This window comes from Halichoeres trimaculatus, unplaced genomic scaffold, assembly GCF_033239565.1.
Source record: "Halichoeres trimaculatus isolate MK-OKI-2021-1 unplaced genomic scaffold, fHalTri1.1 fHalTri1_scaffold_10, whole genome shotgun sequence".
NCBI lineage: Eukaryota > Metazoa > Chordata > Actinopteri > Labriformes > Labridae > Halichoeres > Halichoeres trimaculatus.
The window spans coordinates 4946905-4968456 of record NW_027437187.1 but is presented as its reverse complement, the minus strand read 5'-3'; the positions used below and the strand labels follow the sequence as shown (position 1 = coordinate 4968456).

Here is a 21552-nt window from a genome sequence, read left to right as displayed (position 1 = left end):
TTATGGCCCGGCCCAGCTGTTTATCCTCCTGTCTATCATCCTGAACGTTTAAACACACAGAGTGAGACAAAAGAATCAGATAGACGTTTGGTTGGTCAGAAGAAAAATAAAGCTCTCTGGCTGACATGTCGGATATTGTTGGATACAATTAGGGCCTTTATGATATCACCTTTCAGTCTTACATGTGTTTCCTCAGATCCTACATAAATAAAAGTAGCTGAACATGCCCTGAATCCTGTCCAGTTGATCCCCTCTGTCTCTCCTGCATGCCTCCATTCCTTGTCGGTCATGACTAAGCCTCGGAGACCTGTTTATGTTGACTATGTTCACCAACATATCTCATTACACTTCCTGGTTTGCTGGTTCACATGGAGCTGAGTGTACTGGTAACCAGATACACGCCACCTCCTCTCTGAGCACTCTGGTGTGAAACATGCAAATCAGCAGCAGAGATAGCCACATGCTCCAGATTTCTGTGGGCTCTGTTGGTGATAGCTGTGCTTTACAGTGTCGCTGTGTGTGTCCTGTGGTTCTGTGTTTCTGCCTAGCTGCAGTGCCAGCTCTGCTTTTGTTGTGTAGGTGTGAGAAGTGGCAGTTTAGTGAGGATTTGAAGGTTTCTTAAATCAAATAGCTGCTGTGAGAGTTGGCAGGCAGCACTAATGGATTGTGTTTGACACCCTGAACACAGGTCTCAGTCTCAGACTCCCTGTAAGCTGGCTCGAATATGAAATATGAGGGAGACACTTCATCATCAGTTAGTATTTCTCAAATTTTGTTTCTGAATTTGATGGTCGTTTTCCACCAATATGTTCAGAGTTCTGTGTTATGTTTTAAACCTGTGTGACAACAGAGTTGGATCAGTCATGAAGTGGATCTGTCAGTCTGTCAGTCTGTCTTTTTGACTTGGCAGCATAACTGAGCTGAGCCGACTTAAAATGACATTGGGGGGGAGTTTCTAAGTGATCTTGAAAAAGTCTCCCTTTTAGATATATGCCTGACGCCGCGACACATCGGAGGAGCTTCGCCTGCTGTGAGCAGACAGGATCCAGGAGACAGAGACTGAACAGACTGCTGGGAAGGCTCAGTCCTGGACCCTGTGGAGGTGGAGACTGGCTGGGCTGGAGAGTGGTGGACGGGATGTCGTCATCTATTTTCTTATTTCTTATGGACATTTTTGCACTTTCTATATTCTTTCTTACTTTTGTTTTCTTAAATGCTGCGGTGACTCCTGAATTTCCCCTCGGGGATAAATAAAGTATTTTCTATTCTATTCTATTCTATTCTATTCTATTCTAATCCACACTTAAAAATGAGATTATCAGGGCCAATATTACTGATTACAGGATATTTTGAATTGCTACTTCTGAGCTTCCCTCTTAACGACACACGGCCGGCTGACAAAGTTAAGAAGTGAGAAGAGAGATCTGTGTTTGTCTCTGCTGAAAACGATTTCTGTGATTAATTTTGTAGTGGTGGTGGACACTGGAGCCTAACTGTCAGACAGAAAAAGGACAGAAGAGCAGAAGAAAGATAAACAGGAGAGAGATAGAGCTCTGATTGGTAGATGACTGGCAGGACATAACCAGGATTCACTAACGTTACACATTACAGACATGTCTTAGAGCACAGGGCTGTCAGCAGCGCGAAATATAAACAGCTACTAAACTACATACAAACTGACAGTGTTAACTTGTTGTCACGTTACCTTATACGTCGGAGTACCGGGCTGCCGATAGCACTACATATAGCCACATTTCAATTTTCTGATCTGATCACAATTTTCTGTCCTATCACCGATCTTTAAAAAGCCTGACCCAAATTAGGCAGACACCGATTTTTTGTTTTAGTTTTTATAACTGACAGAATATACGTTCAATATCCCAATCTTATTTTATTGAAAATCATCACACAATACTTGTGAAACAATAAAATCTTTATGTATTAGCTTCAACAACCAATAACGTGTCCTGCATTTTAGGTCTCGGAGCAAATTTCAACAATGACTGGCTGTCAGACCTTCCCAGAGGTATAAGATCAGTTCTATATGTAAGGATGGGCCGATTAGCACCGATTGTTCGGTGCATGTCTAATATATACCTTACCTTGGCGCGTTGTATCCAGTAAAAAGTTGACTTGAATAAAGAAAATTTGTTTGGATCCAATCTCCATTTAATTCCAAAACAAACACACACCTCACTGTGAGTAATTTACGACAGTGTGCGGAGACTCAAGGCCAGAAGGTTGCGAGGGAGTCCATTTTAAACAGAACCTCTTCATAGTGTCTTTAAGGAGGTCATCTGGCTGGTTATGACTTGTTAGCTGTTGATTTTAGCAGGACAAAGAAACAAAACGTCTCACTTCAACTACCAAGTCATAAACGTTAAACGTCTTGTAATTCATGGTTCAGATTCTACGTTAACCAAAGCTTCGACAGACAAAGGACTCTGAGTCTGAACCCCTGACACAACCAGCCCCAGCTCTTGTTTCCACTGTCCCCTGTGTAGTGTGACAGAGTGGACAACAGCAGTCTGTGTAAAACCTGAGAAGCCTTACGAAAGAGAAGCTTTTTCTTCTCTCTTTAACAACATGTCCCGTCACATTCATGACATCGACCAGTACCAGCTCAGAGTGCTTTGCTGCTGTCAACAGGAATTGGAGGTAGAGGAATGGAGTTGTTTGTTGTGGTAGACGAGGCCAAAGAAAAGAGAGAAAAGAGGCCAGGTTCAGAGCGTGAGCAGATGGACTCACTCAGACAGAAACAGGACACTGCATCCTCATGTTCTGTTGCTATTTTGGTTGCTCTGGTCCTATTTAATTAAAGATGTAATATTGTTTCTGTGACATTGAGCTGACCCTGAGTCTGACTGCACCACAGTTTCACCTGACGTTATGACATTAGAAGGCTCTTTTGTTTCATATCTTCTGTAAAGTATCTTATCATACATCGCAAGAATGATTTTGAAAATATTATTACTGGGTCACACAGAACCCAGCCTTTATTTTATACCTATTGACAGTTTTTACCAGGAATGGGCAATGACTTTTGAATATTTGAATAGACAATAGCCACGTATACATGGACCCAAATATTCCGCTTGCATTCAGTTTATTTGCTTAAACGGAAAGAATTTAACCTTTGTTTACACCTCATTCCAAAAGAAAAGTGCCAATCCAAATGGACATTTAATCGGTTTCACAGGGGTGGAATATTCCTTTCCCCAAACCAATTGAGGTATCATGTATCCACTCAAATGGAAAGTTGTCAGGGTACGTTCTTTCAGCGCATGCTCAGATATGACGTAAGACGCAACTAGAGACGTACCTCAACTTTAAAAATGGCGGCTAGCCGTCAGTAAGGAGGAAAGTTTGCTTTTGATCCAAACTTTGAAGAACTGAACATAATTTCAAGACTGGACGGACACTCGCAATACGGAGTATTGCAATACCGTGATAAAATAACTGTTGTCTTCTGTCTTTGATAAACACGTGATGTTTACGTTTTTCTGCACATGCCCAATTGAGTATTCTGTTTGATTACAACCGCGCATGAGAGACCAGAGATAGGAATATTCCTTTCCAAGTACACTATTGTTTTCGGAAAAGTCATTCATAAAGGTTCCATTCGGAAAGACGAAAAAACTCCTCATGTAAACGTGGCTATTGACACCAAAAAAATCATAGGTTCCTGTCTGCAGCAGATTGCAGTTTTATGCCTGGTGCCGCAGCTGGTAGGCCTCAATTCAACAAAAAAGAGGTTGAGCAGTACAGGAAGTTGTGTACAGAAACCATTTAAAATGACCAATGACTTTTAAAATAAAACAAACCATGTCCAAACGAGATTGCATTTAATTTGTCCTCAGCAACAAACTGATATAATGAACGGAGTCAGACCAGAAGTCAGCAGGTTGGAGCACTCACAACCAAAACAAGAACGAGGACACCAATGAAAATGGAATTGATAAATGTGGGAACTCATTTGAAAAAAATGAAGGAGAATGAGATGGAGTGCAAACTCTGAGGTTAGTCGAGCATATCTCAAGTCGTCAACAACTACACAGTCTTGTGAGAGCGTGATGATCCTTGAATAATTTCAAATAGGTATGAGCAAATATCAAATGGCTCTTTTGCTAAGAATGCCCATCCCTAATTTTTACTCTTTGTGTTGAGTCAGAGTCAATGAGGGTAGTTGGATTACACTGTCTTTTCTTGAGTGTTAAAACAAAAGATGTCCGAGACAGAGCCCTGGGGCACACCTGAAGTAATGGTGGTAGACTGAGAAGTGAAGGATTTTAGTTGGATGAACTGGCTGAAACCAGTGCAGGAATTGTTCATAGAGATTGTTACTGGTGAGATGGGAGCGGAGTTGAGAAGCAACGTATTTTTCAAGAATTTATGAAATAAAAGGGAGGTGAGCAATCAGGCAGAGCTTATTGAAGCCATCGGGGTCTGAACCAGGTTTTTTCAAGATAGGACTGACAGCTGCATTGAAATAAGTGGGGACAATTCCAGAGGACAGTAAGCAGTGGATGATGGCTGAAATGAAGGGGAGCAGAGAAGGGAGGCAGGATTTGAGCAGAGCTGTGGGGAGGGGATCCAGCTGGTATGAAGAGGGCCCAAACCTGTCCTTATATGATCCCTCTGGTGCCTTACTATCATGATTTACAGTCCTAGTAATTTTTTAGAAACACTTTGTTTTAGCTGCTGTCTCTTTAAGGCTTCCTGCTTCACAAACCCCTTTCCTTCTGATTGGCCAGCCTTCAGGAGGCCTGTTAGGGGCAGAGCTGCCGGCAGACCTTGGTGTTTGAAGCCAGTCTGTTTTGATCCATTTATAGACGGATTCAGGGATTTCTACAAAAATTGAAAAAATAGTGGTTTGAAAATCTGCACAAGTTTCATCCGAACATCCAGTATTGTTACTTTAAATTCATATATAAACCCCCTCTTTAAACAGAAGTGTCTTTGAAAAATGTACAGTTTGTTTATGTTTGTTATGACTTGCATTCTATTCTGTCTTCATAAGGTCAGATGAAAAACCTATTACTGTTTTCACCCCGTCTGACACAGGGACAACCTAACAGGAAGAAGTACAGCTTGTAAAGTATTAGCAGGAATCCAGACTCGAAAGTTAGCATTCATTAATAGAGACATTTTTGCTTTAATGAGAGCATCCAGTGTTCTGACAGGAAGCAGAAGACACAGTGACACATGGTGTCAGTTATCAGGTCAGCCCACAGAGAGGATGCTGCTGCACATGTTGTACTTTAAGCTTCAGTTCCTTGAGTCCCAGGAGACGATAAATGTGATGAATTTAACTGAGGACGTGGTGTTTTTCCTCTGCATGCAAAGTCGTAAGGAGAGCACATCATGAATTCCACTGAGGCTGATCTGTAAATAGAGCTGGTGAAAGTGTGTAATAGTTGTGAGAGTTAAATGAAGTGCTCAGCTGCGGACTGTCACAAAGAAACATGATTGAAGAGCCAGATGGTTTGGAGACAGACACTGCCAGAAGCGGGACGGGTTTCAGTCAACAAACGTTTGTGTACTCTGTGAGCTCAGAGGCTTTGTACGCTCATGTGAAAAAGACACAACTGTACAACCTGCTCACACAACCTGCAGGATCGTGACTCAAGCTTTATTGTGTGTATTACAAGTCACTGTCCTTTAAAACGTGTTTAACCATTTTTGTGAAAACAGTTCAGCTTCTTTTTCTCTGGTTTGGACAAACACTTTCCATCCTCTTGGTCCCAGATAAGATTTGACTGATTCCTCTGACTAAGCTCTTAAAGTTTGGCTCCTCTTTTGATTACAGTTCAAAGGACACAGCCGTGATGAGCGTCCAACACAAAGAACTCATCCTCTTTGAACTCTGAATAAAGAGATAATCGCCGGTCTGATGCTTCTCAGTAATTTGGAAACTCCCCGTTTTTATGAATGGAGTTGTTTTCCGGTACCTCGTATGCCACTTATTTTTGATCCACAGCTGTGCTAACACACAAACACACACACATGCACACACACAAAGAGTCATTTAGAGCTGCTAATAACTTGGATACCGTTGCATGTCAATCCGTTCCAATTCCCATTCTGGTTCTTATCACTTCCTAATAACAGTTGTGTTCCTTTAAGAGGGTAAAAATTATGAAAAATACAAGAAGAAAAGTTTTTAGACCCTCAAAAGAGTTGATTGAATTTAATTTTATTTCTATTGAGCATTGATCTTCAAATTATAAACTCTGAAACCTAAATTATTTTAGTATTTGAAAGAAAAATATACAATAGACTTGTTGATTTAATGCATTACCCGGATACATAATTCATTTTTTGAATTAAAACACTTAAGACTCAACAGTGTGCAATGACAGGGTAAAGGGGAGCTCTCTGAACTCCTTCCCAAATATTATTGTAACCAAATTCTGAATTCTAATTAAATCTAGAGTTAATCTGATTTTGTTTAATTCTGATTAAATCTGATTCTGATTTATGTCAATGCTCAGAACTGATCTTGTCTTATCAATATTTACAAATCTTGGAAACGTCTGCCTCCTGTTTCTCTGTGTTTCTTGTTCTTGTCGTCAGCTTTTTTGTTTCAGTCGCATGTGCCAAGACGAAATAGCAAACAATTTCATTTCTCCAATATGAAATACTTGGTTGCATATTTGTGATCTTTACCATCAAATAAAGAGATTGACAGACGAATCAGGGCAGCGTTGGCAGTGATACAGACGCTATACCGGTCTGTTGTGGTGAAGAGAGAGCTGACCCAGAAGGCAAGGTTCTCAATTTACCGGTCAATCCACGTTCCAATCTTCACCTTTGGCCCCGAGCTGTGGGTCGTGACCCAAAGAACAAGATCGCGGATACAAGTGGCTGAAATCAGTTTCCTCCGCAGGGTGTCTGGGCTCAGCATTAGGAAAAGGGTTCATAGCTTGGACATCCGGTAGAGGCTTGGAGTAGAGCAGCTACTCCTCCACATCAAGAGAAGCCAGATGAGGTGGTTTGGGAATCTGATGAGGATGCCTCCTGGAGGTGTTTTGGGCATGTCCAACTGGGAGGAAACCCCGGACACAGTGGAGAGATAATATCTCTCGACTGGCCTGGGAACACCCTGGTATCCCCTCAGAGGGGCTGGTGGAAGTGGCTGGGGACAGGGGTCATTGCTGATGGCACAGCTGCCTCCGTGACCTGGACCCGGATAAGTGGTGGAAAATGAAATGAAAATGAACCATCAAATAATAAAGACCAGAAGTTATGTACACACCGTGCCAAAAAAAGAAACAGACTTTTACTGCATCAATCAACATATTTACAGCCTGGTTCAAAAATCATCTTTGGTCGGATACTCTGATTTCACCATCCACACACACTGTATTTGGGGTGAATTCTGCTCCTGACTTGACGGTTTAGAAGTTATTTGGATTGTTTGGTTGTTCAATCAGAGACATGGCTCAGCTCATTCAACTGATGGGCACGCTGTAGCTGTTAGAAAGGAAGCTCAAAGCCTGCGTCATATCCAATGTGGCTGATTAGCGGTTAGCTTCATTTCACGGTACCAGGAACAGATGGGTGATGTGGTGGAGACTATATCTTTGTTAGAAATAGGATAAACTTTATTGTGCATTATTGAGAATTTGTTGTAGAGAAGGGGTTCCCAAACTTTTCAGCCCATGACCCCTATAATGGTGATGCCAGATACCAGCAACCCCCTTCCACTGAAAAAACAACAATGGGCCAATCCAAAAATAGAACAAACCACCAAAGATGTGGAAAACAAATGAAACATTTCCTGTTTGTATGGTTTTACCTAAAATTACCTTTATTTTTATCTGTACTTTTTCCAACAATAGAGGAAATATGTAATTTTAAAAGTTTTTGACCACTTTGGAAACCACTGGACCAGAGGGTAACATAACTGTGCTTTCCTTGACTCCCAGGTCTAATAAGAAGACAGTTGTTTTGCACGGATAAAATCCAGAGTATTCGCTTTGTACGAAATGGATTCCTTCCTGTGTCCTGAAATGAAAATCTGTGTTTTTCAGTAGTTTCAGTCATGTTCGTGCACGTTTCCTTCATGCTATCTGAACTATGACCAACAAATAGCAGAGAGAAAGAAGGAGTTAAGTGCTGCAGTTATGCTGTCAGTCTGATCTGTCCCCAGCCTGCAGGCAGCCTCTGAATAGACCACACCTGCTGCTGCTGCATTTCTCTCTAATTATGCCTTATGCTCCCACTGTATTACAGCCATCTCCAGTGACTTTTATAATGAATGCAAGAGGGACGTGTAGGTGATCATTAACTTTGAAGAAGAAAGACAAAACAGCAGTCGTCTGAAGGCAAACAGGAAGAAATGAGTGCAGACAATAAACAGGAAAATCCAGCTGTGATATAAGGCTGGTATTTCAGAACAGGAACATCAACCTCATGATGAACTAAATGGTTTTAAATCCATTATGTGAAAATGTCCACTGTTTACAGAGAGATGATGGTTCACTTCACTCCTCTGTCCTGATGGAGGAGGAGGAGACATCTCCAGGGTGTGCTCTGAGCATCAATCATGGGTCACGAGCTGGACGCTGACAGAGGAAGACAACAAGCCATTTCAGGACACACAAGCTTTACAGTCTGTCCAGTCATTACTGCCGTTCTGTGTCTCTGAAGAGGGTTACAGTCCACTTTCAGAGTGTTTACCTCAGAGTGTGTGCAGTGACTGAGCGCCACACCAAACCTTCTGACTCTCCTCTGTACTCTGCTCTTTGTTGTGTTGACAGAGGAGTCACGAGTTGAGCACATTATCATTTGTTCTCTTTTTCCTTTGGGCATTCAAGGCATCTAGGGTTGAACTGAGCTGTGCAGACGATGTGAGATGCAGAAAATATGAAAAAACAAAACAGTGACCCAGCCCACATTATGTAAACCTTGTGACTATGATTAAAAAAAAAAAAAAACACACAGGAAACCCAAACAAGCCACTACAACTCAACAAGCCTTTTTGTATTAAATGGTTTTCAGCGTTTAGTATTTCCACAGGCAGCCAGCGTGTTGACAGCACCTACAAGCCGAGCGGTCCAGTGTGTAGCCCAGTGGCCTAATCTCTGGATCTATTTTTAGATTAGAGGATGATGTAATGCAGCCAGTAAAAAAACAAAGGCATGCTCTGTGTGTGAGTGTGCGTGTGTGTGTGGAGGGCTTTTGCATGCATGTGTACATTCTGTGAATGTGTGAAATCCTGCTGCTGACCTCGCTGTCAGGAGAGCCTGTTGTCATAGCTCCTCTTTTGAAAGCTTCATTGGGGTTTTGTTTGGTTTTTGGCCCCTGCAGAAGGACATTTAGATGTTGTCTTGTTCTATTAACATTTTCCTCTTGCTTTACTGTTACCTGTTACATCATGCTGATGTGATTTTTCTCCCCTCCATGAAACACATGATTAGGGATGGGCACCTTTCACATTTGAAGCGATACGGTACCGGTTCCTGGCAATTGGTACTGGTACTCACCGGTATAAATTTTCCGTACTTTTTTGTATTTATGTGGAAAAAATATCAATTTAAAAAAAAATAAAACATATACCTTTTTTTTCATTTGACACATTTATTCTTCAATATATAACCTTGCAATGCTGTGATTATGGCCAGCATGGAAAATCTCCTACTTTTCCACTCCCTCACAGTCATAAGGATGCATTTAAGTACCTAAACATGATACCTTTTGATTTTACATGAATCGGTACTCTGTACTTTTGACAGAATTCGGTCGGTACCTATAAAAGTACCTAATTCAGTACCCATCCCTACACATGATGCAGAAGCCCCGTTTTCAACAAGAGGTTCCTCACACGGCACTCATTTTTTTAGTGTTTCCACTGACTAATACTGGGACAGATCCCTAAATAACCAAGACCAACTGTCCCATATTTTGGGACCCTTTCATTTAGGTACCAGACTAAACTGATCCACCCCAGGAGGTGGAGTTACAACACTGCTGTCTGTTGATTGTAATCCCCACTTACCAAGCAATAGCAGCTGTATTGCTTGCAGTCATCTCTGAAACAAAGACTGATTGCACTTTGTGACAAAGAGCCACATGCCAATCACAAAGAAGATAAATTGCTAGATGTCTCCCATCGTTTCTCTTTGGTTACTGTGTCACCTTTTCTTCTTCTCAAGCGGTGACCTGTGGTCTAAGAATATGAGACAATTCTGTAGTGCTAAAATCTGCTGTTTCTCCAGCGTCCACTTGAGGCTGGAAGTTCACACCAAACCAAAAAAAGCCGTTTTTCACAGAAGAAATTAACCTATTTACAGTCCAGTTCAAAAAATGTCTCCTGCCCATATTGCTCATTTCACTGTTGGCACCACAGACTGTACAGCGTGGACAGCGTGGCTCCGCCATTTACCATTGTACAATTCTGAAGCCAAAATTCCCCCATCACAGACCCAGCCATTGGCAGCAATTGCAGCCAGAGTCTGCGCAGTAGACTGTTAGGGATTTTTGGAGAATCTGAGTGGACTCTACCTCCTGACATATTTTCCCATCCCTGAAAAAAATACACAAGAGCGACAGCTGTCAACTATTGTTAAATGTGACGTAAATCATCGTTTTTAACCTCGTATAACTAATAAAAACCAAACTTTTCAGAAAAAAGAGGACTTGGATACAAGGCAGCCCAATTATATCTTCAAATCACCACAACAATCGGACATAGGAAACATTTCTTTGAGGTGTATTAATTTTTTTAAGTTTGACCACAGCCCATCTGGAATGACTGGAAAGCCGTATTTTGCAGCCAGTCACCAGGGGGAGCAGTTTTTGTGGAGATCTCACTTCGAGCCAAGCAAGAAGACATCCATTTTTTATTTTTTATAGTCTATGGTTGGGACACACTGTATGGGGGGTTAATTTTTTTCCAACTCGTTAGTTTAGAGGATATTTAGACCACAAGCTCGCCCAATCAGAGGCACAGCTCAGCTCATGTGACTGATGAGTGCCCCATAGCTGTTATGTGTAATGTAATTGGCATCACACTATTATGTAACTGATGTAGCTATCAGCTGCCGGCTTACATGCCGCAAACCACAAGCAGGCACAGTTAGCTGTGGAAATGCTAACAGTTTCAGTCTTAACCGAGCCGACCCATACCAAATCGTACTGATCTAAACTAGACTGCTTGGTGGAAACAGGGCTATGGTGTCCTGTTGATCAGGCATATGTGTCTGACCAGGTTTATTGGTGTCATTTAAGGTGACTCAGGGTGCAGCACGTCTCTGCAGACTGGCCTGAGCTGCAAACTCACTCTTTGACACAGTGTGTGGCCAAAACCTGCTCCTTTGTTCGTCTGAGGCCCCGTTTACACGACGCCGAAAACGGTCGATTCCGCAAACATTTCGTTGCGTTTTGGCCTTCCGTTTAGACGAGACCACGTTGCGTTTTCAGTGAAAACGCAAACTTTTGAAAACGCTCCCCAGAGTGGAAAGATCTGAATCCGCTCCTCCATCCAGCTTCGTGTAAACACAGAGTGGAGCGTCTCAGGGTGAAACGCTGACGTCACCGCATGCGCACTCGCAGTTTTAGGTGAAGGCTCTGCGCTCAGCCACATTTCCAGTTGAGCCAGTAGTTGGCGGTAATGCGCGTTATGGTTGGATTGCCGACCGTCTCACACAACAAAACGGCAGAAAAAGAAAGAACAGAAGAGGAGACTTGTCCTCCTGGGGTCGTATGAACGCGGATCGTTTTCACGCCGTCCTCGTGTAAACGCGGGTGGCTTTTGAAAACGCAAAGGAAGAATCGTTGCGGGAGTCTCCGTGTAAACGGGGCCTGAGACCTCAGAGTTGATGTGTAGCTTCTTCAGATGGGCGTCTAAAAGGTCTGAAGTGTCCTCTCCTCCTGGGCTCGCCTTTTTGATACTCCTCCAGAAACTGAGTCCTTAAATTGAAATTAAAGCGGAGAAAGAGGAGATCACCTCTTGGAATAACCAAAGAGATCAGATTTCCCTGTGAAGTAAACAAACACTGCTGTAAAGTTTCTGTTCTCATTGATTTCTCATTTCAAAATAGTTTATTAAGGAGTTTCAGCTGGCCTGCTAACCTCTCCTCTGATGAGTTTGATCTCTTTATTTGTTTTTTGTCATAAAGTTGAAATTGATCTGGAGGGTCAGAGAGTAATACTTCAGAGCGGAGCTGTCAGACTGCTGATCAGAGGAAAGCTCAAATGAAGCTCAGGAAAGCAGCCTTATGCTTCAAACACGGACACAGCATAGTTTACAAACACAAACATTAATCTTTGGTCTGATCTTTGACATAGTGCTCTGAAGTACCTGCTTTTTTAACCCTCACTCAAACACCAAACATCACATTTTATCTTTTGATCCACAGATAAGGACCTGAATGCTATCAGGGCTAACAGGTTTCCAGATGAAAAGCAGCAGGAAAACACTTCTCTATTGATTTCAGAAGAATGACAGAAAAAAATAACTCTGTCCTGACAGGAGGAGGAGAAAGAGGACTAGCAGTCAGCCAGGGGAGAGTATGTGAGTGAATTAATGGCGTGAGCACGGCACAGGTCGGAGCTACGGCTCCCTTCAAACTGATCAGGATGAAGTTTACAGAAGTTTACACTAACGGGAGGAACGTCAAGGACTCTGCTGCTTGTGCTTATAGATGGAAATAAATGATGAAATCAACCTTCACTAACATTATTTTATTTGGTATAATATTTGGATGAAAATGATGAATAAAACGTAGGCAATATTTTAGGTGGCCTTATAACCCGACATGTATGGAACATAGACTGTAGCAAAACTGAGCGTTGTCTTGCTTAGCAACGCCCCATTTAGTGATAACTGACAGCTGACGTTCTTGTTTACATTTTTTGGGTTCAGCAAAACACGTCTGGAATAAGAAGGTAATCACCATTTACACTCCCCCAGATATTGATCAACTGCACAAGTTGTTACTTTTTGGGCAAGTTTTCCTGTGAGAGAACAACCTACTGACTTTTTTTTGTGTGTGTGTGTAATTTTGGCCACATTTACCCAGCCTCCAGTCCTTGATTTAGTGGCTTTTTCTTCCTGTCCCAATAGGGAGTTGGTTCTAGTCTGGAACTGTTTTTTTTTCTGGTTTAATGCTGTAAAACTCCACAACTAGGGATGGGTACCGAATTAGGTACTTTTATAGGTACTGACCAAATTCTGTCAGAAGTGCCAGGTACCAATTCATGTAAAATCAAAATGTACCATGTTTAGGTACCTAAATGCATCCTTGTGACTGTGATGGAGTGGAAGAGTGGGTGATTTACCATGCTGGACATGAACACAACATTACAGGGTCATATATTGAAGAATAAATACATTAAATTAAAAAGAATTTACTTTTTATTATTAAACAAGTTGATATTTTTTATAGTGCTGCACAATTATCGCAATGCAATGTCAGCACGTGCAATTATGTAATCGCAAAAGAAGTGCGATTGTGCAATTATTTAAAAAAAGTGTAAAAAAATTAGAGTGTTTGTGTGAGTGATATGTGTGTGTCTGTGTGTGTGTGTGACTGAGTAAGAGAGCGAGCGTGAGATGACTAATCAGTCACTGTTTCAACTGGTCATGTGACTACCTGCCCCCCCTGGTACGGCGGTTTAATCAGACAAGATGGAGCACAAAGAAGTAAGAGAGGCGCTCAAGGCGAAAAGAAGCCCTACCTCTGTTATTTGGTGTTATTTTGGTTACCGGTTGAATGACACAGCAAAAAGATGTAATTTTCAAAACGTGCAAAGTAAAAGTGGCATAAATGTGCTATTTTGAATACAAACAAAACAGTACTGTTGTGCTGTACAATGTTGTTTGTATACAGTAAGTTTGGATATTTTGAGAATTATTACACAATTAAAATCCTCAGTAATCCATCTCTGCTTTTTTCTTGATTTTTCTCCATGATAACCATACAGGTCTGTAGACTCATGACAACTTTTTTTACTAAATCGCAAGCACAATCGCAATCGCAGTATTGTCCATCCAATCGCCAATCGCACCTTTTTCCCAAATCATGCAGCACTAATTTTTTTACCACATAAACACACAAAAGTACCTAAAATTGGTGCTGTTGAGTACCAATACTGATTGCCAGGTACCGGGAAACAGTGCCATACTGTTTCACACATGAAAGGTACCCATCCCTATCCTCAACCAATCTGGCCAACAAGGAAAGTCAAACAGCTTCTTGAAGAAAAAAAAAGACAAGCTTTGCAGCAATATCCAAGTGTTACAGTTCTGCATAGTAATCCATGCACAACCATGTTTCAATTGCAAGCAATGATTGATGCAAGCTGTTCATTATTGCTGTGACTCTCCAACTATTTGGACAAGTGAAACAAATCAAACGGTTCCTGAAAGAAGAGAAGATACTCTCTGGTAATGATCTCCTTTAGGACCAAATTAAAAAAGTCCAGGTGGTCTGTTTGATACTTTGGTGATAAAGAGTTAAAGTCAGTCGGTGGTCTGAAAGATTTGGTTCCTGATAAAGCAAACCAGCTCTGAACTAGTCCTTGGACTGTTATGGTGTAAAAAGGGCTGAATACTCTCTGAAAGCAAACTGAACCTTCATCCAGAAGACTGATTATCATCTCCATATGATTATTTTTACACCTGACCCTCCTGGTGTGGAGGAGGGTCAGACAAGGTGATCCTCAACGCGCTGCAGAAACATCCGTTTTAAAACATTCCTCTCCAGTGATTGATTGTGAGTTGCGTGTTAGATGACAGCAAGGAGATAAATGGTCCTGCTTGTCCACATGTGTCGCCAAAATCAACTAAAGCAGAGAGACTGGGAATTCTTCTGGTCTGACTTTCACCAACATGAGCAAATACTTTATATTTTAGTTGATTCAAGATTTTTTCTCAGCTCCTCGAACAAGCTCAAACTTACTGAATAAGAAAATCATACCTTGATAAAAAAAAATATCATCAAAAATATTTAAACTGTTGGGATTGTGATGTTGAACCACCTGCTAAATGCACCCTCTCCAGCATATTACTCCACTAACCATCACAAACTGTGGATTCAGAGAAGATTTGTCCAGTTTTATCTGATTTTAAACTTGTTTTCCTGCTGACGCACTGCATTTCTCTCCTCCATGAATGTTATCACGTTACATTCTTAGCTAAGAGCTACTGAGTGCTTACGCTAACACAGTGGTTCATTTCTGTGCAGAAAACCACCTTCAAACTGTCTCTTATCTCTGCGTGTTAGCATAATGTTATCACAGGCCTGCAGCATTAACTCCACATTAAGAAGCTGTAAACTTGGCCTCCCCTCAGTCTGCTGCTGCAGTCGGCTGCTGCATAAACAGGAACAGGCTCCAGATGCCTGATAACCGCTGAGTGATGTTCATGTATTAGCCGCGCTTATTTTTAATCCCACAGTCGTTATTATCGACAAAGGCTTTAAAGAGCATTGATGGAGTAATTATCACGAGCAGTGTCTTTCCTTGTGACGTTGGATCAGTCTGAGGAGCTGTGTTTTGTTGATCTGATGTTTGCTGATGATGACTGTAGTGAAGAGGAGGATGTTTCCCTAATGATGAAGCTGTGATTGCTCAGTTACACAGAGCTTGCTGTAGTCAGTGGTCTTAATACTTGTGTTGGATGAGGCTGTTTCTGTGCATGCTGGCGTGGTACCCTCCAGTCCTGATCCTGACTGACTGAAGCAGAGCCAAACTCAGAGCTGCCTGTTTTCTCTGCAGTGTGGAGCTGGCAGGGTGTGAAAAGGAGGCCAGCTGACCTCTGTACCTGCCTCCCTTTCATCATGTGTTACCACTGGGACTGAGACTACATTTGTTTCCATGAACTAACTCACATCCTGAGGAGCTGGACTGAAAAAAGCTGAAGTTTTCATAGAGAAAGTGGCTGAAGGGGCAAAAAAATGTATTATTTGGGATAGTTTTGTTTTTCTATCCAAGCATTTGATCAATTGAGCATTTTACATAATCTCTGAACTGAAGCTAGCTGAGCTGGGCCATGTGTAATTACTGGAAAAGGGCAAACAGTGAGTACTCTTTCATCAAATGTCAGCAAACATGTTATAACTTTTCTGTTACCAATGTTGACTTGATGATAATAATTAGTTTCTTTGTCAGCTTTATGATGCCTGAAAGAAGAATTGTATCTCTTGTTAGGTGCGGAGCTAGCATTCCTCACATTTCCTTTTTTTTTTTTTCAAAGCCTAGGTAAAAGCTGCTTTGTAAAGATTATCAACGTGTGTTTAGCTTATATCCGAATGTATGGACATATGAATGTGTTGTTGGTTGTCAGCATGAGACTAAAACTTTGGTTTGTCCTGGACCTGCAGCATCAAACCTTAAAATCTTCATTAGGCTGAAGAATTAAAGGACTAAACTCTCATCGATCTCCAGATCTATTGTTACCATCTGTGCCCCCTAAGCCAGGACATAGACTGTAAAAAAAATGGACGTCAGCTCGAAATGAGGTCTCTACAAAAACTGCTCCCCCTGGTGACTGGCTGCAGTACAGGTTTAAAAATACAGCTTTCCAGCCATTCCAGATGAGCTGTGGTCAAACTTTAAAAAATTAATACTCCTCGTTAAAATGTTTCTCATGTCCGATTGTTGTGGTGATTTGAAAATATTATTTGGCTGCCTTGTATTCAAGTCCTCTTTTTTCTGAAAAGTTTCATTTTCATTAGTTGTACGAGGTTAAAAACGAGGCTTTATGTAACGTTTGACGATGATTGACAGCTTCTGTTCTCCTGTATTTTTTTCTGGGATCGTAAAATATGTCGGGAGGTAGAATCAGGAAGTGATTAGACTCTCGAAAGAAAAAAAATATATATTAGTATTGTCACCCAGCACCACTCAGATTCTCCCAGAATCCCTCATCGTCTCTACTGCGCAGAATCTGGCTCCAAACCGCTACAATGGTGGCGCCTGAGACGACGGTATCTTGGCTTCAAAACCGTACAATGATAAATGGCAGAGCCACGCTGTCCACTCTATATACAGTCTATGAGTCAGAACCAAGGTGGTAAAAAGGTTAGGTTTGAATTTGATCCTTTCACTTGAAATGAGTAAACAACACTGCTGAAGATAAAAGAACTGGTCACACGGTGTGACTTTGGAGGCAAACACGTCAGGCTTCAGGTGTTTTTCCTGTGTTCCTGTTATTTTTTCAGTCAGGTATTGAAATCTTTTCAAGATAGCTTCTGATATGCTTGCATAGCTAGCTACTAGACACAGGTGTTTTAGGCAAAGGTATTACTTCATAGTTCTATCCGATTCTCTGAATAGTCAGCATTCCCTGTTAGAGGATAATAAAGATCTAGCTATCTAACATAAGGAGATCGCGAACCATTTAATGACTGTGCAAAGTTGTTGCTAGTTAAATATGATGAATGGATATGTTCTAATACAGTGGTTCTGGAACGATTATTGTCCGGGCCAGTGTTCTGCATTTCGAGGCATATGGCAATAAGAAACCAATTTAAAACTGTTATTTTGGCCCAGATGCAGCCGCTCTGCTGTCTGCAGTCACTACTCTGTCTCTACTCTGGCACTGTCCCACCCACAGTACCATCTTGGGATGTTTGATACCACTTTTTTGCCAATACCAGTACGAGTACTCTCTTATGAGTACTCACCGATACCAAGTTCCGATACTACTAGTACTTTTGATTTAAAAAAAAAAAAAAACACAAATAAATCCCTTTGAGTTTATGATTTGTTGTAATAAATATTTAAAAATAATAATCAAAGTGCACAGTAAAACTAACGACTGTCAGAGTTTAAGATTTTTTTTAAAGTAAACTGAAGTGCAAAATAAAACTGTTTAACTGTTAACTCTCCGTGATTCATTCATGTTGTCTGAACAGGACCTGACACACATTTGTTATGGTGTTCAACTGCAGCAATTAGCGGCAACTAGTGGCAAGGAGGACTTGCTCCATGTAAGATTTTCTTGCCTTGAGTATCTGCTGCTGGTATTGGGAGTCTTCACGAGTACTGATACCTTGAAAACAGGCTGGTATCGGCCCGATACCTATATCTGGTTATCACTACTCACCCATCCCTAGTACAATTTGATTGGTCAGAGCAGAACCATGGCTCAGGCTCAGAGTTTCTCTGCTCTATGGCAGCGCTAGATAGCCACTCATGTGAAAACTAAACAGAAAAAAATTGTAAACCCATTACATTCCAATAAAAGGCAGCACCAAGTCAATTCAGAACAGTTTTATTTCACTAACTTGAAATTTTGTAAAACTTAATGTACTATAGAAAACTTTTGCTATGTATTTTTTCAAGTTTTCATTTAACTTTATCAGATATGCTGCTCAGCCTGGGAGCTTTTAAATAAATATATGCTTAAAGGCATTTGAAAAAAGTTAAGTTTTGGAGTTTGTATTTATCAAAATTTTGAGGCCGATAAATTTACTTTGACTGCAAATAAATATCAGCTCCAAATTTCAGTTATCAGCTTCCTTAACTACTAATAATTGGTATCAGCGTCAACCCTGAAAAAAAAATATATTGGTCCATCTTTTACTGAATAATCCAATTTGCTCAAGTTTTTATGGACATCAGTAGGATTTCTGGGAATCTGTGCTTGATAACTCTTCCCCACAGATGTAGATAATGTAATATTCATGCCACATAGGCCAATTAGAATTTCAAAACAAATTAAGTTTCAAAACATTGAATTAAGTTTCAGATGATGCTTTTCAAATTCACTATAATAAATCAAATGGCGCAAATCTCAGCTGATACAGAAGCAAAAGAATTGTTTAACCTGCCAAAACATCAAAACTTGTAGATAATTTCCTTTGACATGAAGTCACAGATGGAATTTCTAACCATCGACTGTGGAATCAGAAGAACTGAACAGAGAAATATTTCACACGCTCAGAGGGCAGTGATGACGCTGGTCTGCAGAGAGACTGGTGTGCCAGCTTTGCCAGTGTGGGAAGTCTCTCTAGCTCTGTATCAGTCTGTTGGCTTTGTATCCAGTGACGGGGTAATGTCCTGTTTAAAGCTCCTTGCCACCAAGTCTATGTGGTTAGTGGAGGCTGTGGGGTGTTGCTGCTTGTAATTTCTTTATCTCTTCATGATAGAAAATATGAAAAACCGTATGTCAAGGCTCATTTGTAACGATTTCTTGACAGTTGCTGAACTGTCAGAGTTTGTTTTTTTCTCATCCCGTGCTGAGGTGCAGGTTTATTTTCTGGCAAGTCATTATCAAGCTCTGACAAGCAGAGCACGTTTTTAAATTGTTGCCTCGGGTATGTTACGTAATTCTGCGTCTGCTGCCAACAGACTGGATCAAACTTTGTTTTTTTGCAGTCATCTGTGTCACGGTACTTGACAGGATTTCTTTCAGGCTCACCTGTTTCATTTTCTCACCTATGCACTGTATTGAAATTGAAGAAAGCTGAACTTTTTAAGAGTGCTCATGCTGCTAAACGCTGTCAAAGAGACCGTGAAGACATTCCTGTCATGTCAGCTGAGCCACAGCTTGCATAAAGGACGTGAATGATCTCGTCCCCTGAGGTAAAAAAATAACAAAACAGAACATATGCTCAGCTTCAAGTCAGAGCAGGTAAAACAAAATACAGCAGTCAACTTTCACTGGGGTTTAACATGAAACATGACGTGTGTACAGTAAATAAATCATCCTGTTATACACTAACACTCTTTAACGACCAGGCCTGTGTTCTGTTTCACAGCTTTCTTGGATGAACTCTGCATTTCCTGTGTCTGCTGACCGTCTGCAGTGATTTGTGCCACACAGACATGTCCTTGTGCCCTTTGTGTTTCCTGTTTGGATGTTTTGTGGGGTGCAGTGCCCTTCCTGTGTCCTGCAGCCTCGTTCTTGGACAGATAAGAGGTTGTTAGGGGTTGAGTGGCTGCAGGAGAATGACCCAGAGACCTTAAGTGACTCGTCGTGATCCCTTTTGCTGCTTTAATTGGTTGGCTGACCATGGGCCAAACGTATGTTTGTCTTGTTAAAGAAGATCAGGGACTGTAGCATTAAGGTTCTTAAAGAGGCATTGAGTTGTAGGGATCTCTGCTTGGTCTGATTAAAGTTTGTTTGTGCAGGATTGGGCTGCATTGATATCATTTGAGCGTTTAAAGGCGGTCATAGTAAAAAAAGTTTCTCTGTCAGGTTAAAACATGAAGTTAGTTTGTAAACAAAGGTGTGATTCTCTTTATCAAATCACTGAGTTTTCTTTTTCTGTCTGTGTCTGACAGAGTGAAGATGTCTGAAGCTGGGAGTTAAAGCCCTCACCACAGAGACTTCTTCCAGGGCTGGGGCTGGACACACAGACCCCTTCCCTCAGGGGGTGAGGGGCCCTCACAGCCCTCTGTGAGGCTGGACCATGGGGGATGGAGGCGCCAGTGCAACTGGAGGAGATGGGGTGAACAAGTCCCATGTCCTGTTCGACAACTTTGTCCAGGCGACCACGTGTAAGGGCACGCTCAAGGCCTTCCAGGAGCTGTGTGAGCACCTGGAGGTGAAGCCCTCAGAGTCCAGAATCTTCTACCACAAGCTCAAGTCCAAACTCAACTACTGGAAGGCGAAGGCGCTCTGGGCCAAATTGGACAAGAGGGCGAGCCATAAAGAGTACAAGAAGGGCCGTGCCTGTGCCAACTCCAAGGTAGGACTGAATCACCACGGCTGACTGTACCAGTCATTTAGGTTTAGGGTTCATTCACCAGTTATAAAAACTACTTCTCCACTAATCCACAAATCCATAAATGAATGGAAGAAATAATTAACTTCTCTCCCAGCTTTTAAAACAAACATCACCTTTAATAGGATGCCATTAAAAATCTTTACTCATCCATGTGTTTCCTCTTAGCTGTTAACTCAGTAAGTGTTAATGTCAGACAGATGATTCAGTTTTAGCTCGTAACACAGTCACAGAGTCTGCTGGACTGCTCAGGGCGAGGAAAGAAGGAAGAGGAGGAGTTGAAAAGGGGAGACGAAGATTTTTCACAGTTCATGTCTGTAAGGGAAGATGTCCAACGTGTGTCTCTGTAATGCTCTGGCATAACGAACAGACTCTCATGGTTAGTGAGATCCCTTTCCAGCTTCAGAGGCAGACCTTGTTTTGCAGCATTGAGGTTGAAATACTTCATGAAATGCGCCACTCTCTGCAGAGATAGGAATAATGTGAGATGTCTCACTCCACATAAACTCAGTGGGGAAGATGTTACTGTCTGCTCATAGAAGATAAAACATGGGTTGAATCTCTTTCTTAAAATTTCTTGTGCTTCTTTATTTTGTTGAAATACTGAGATTTCAACATATAGAAATCTGACTTATTTATTATTCCGCTCAAAAATGCATGGTGACGTATATTTCAAAATGTAGTCAGAGTTGTTGATGAAACAAACAAAAACCTCTAAAATGCTGAGCCTCTGTAGTTATCGTCTTTCATACTTCGCTATGCTAACCAAAGAGGTTCACAAGAGACCATAGAACTGAGTAGAATAGATCTGCCCTTTAGATTATCTCTTCATCACCAATATCTGATCTGATGTTTTGAGTCTGTATAG

At 41.4% G+C, this 21552-nt stretch overlaps 1 protein-coding gene across 16 annotated transcripts in view; it reads left to right on the top strand.

Annotated features, from left to right (window-relative positions):
• Positions 1 to 21552, top strand: part of mical3a (microtubule associated monooxygenase, calponin and LIM domain containing 3a) — a 193901-nt gene that overhangs the window by 71230 nt on the left and 101119 nt on the right. For all 16 annotated transcript variants that reach the window (XM_074677102.1, XM_074677101.1, XM_074677098.1 and 13 more), the window contains one exon: positions 20242 to 20648. In XM_074677102.1, coding sequence (XP_074533203.1) covers positions 20370 to 20648 — 279 coding nt within the window. In that variant the 5' untranslated portion in view covers positions 20242 to 20369. The remainder of the gene's footprint in view (positions 1 to 20241; positions 20649 to 21552) is intronic.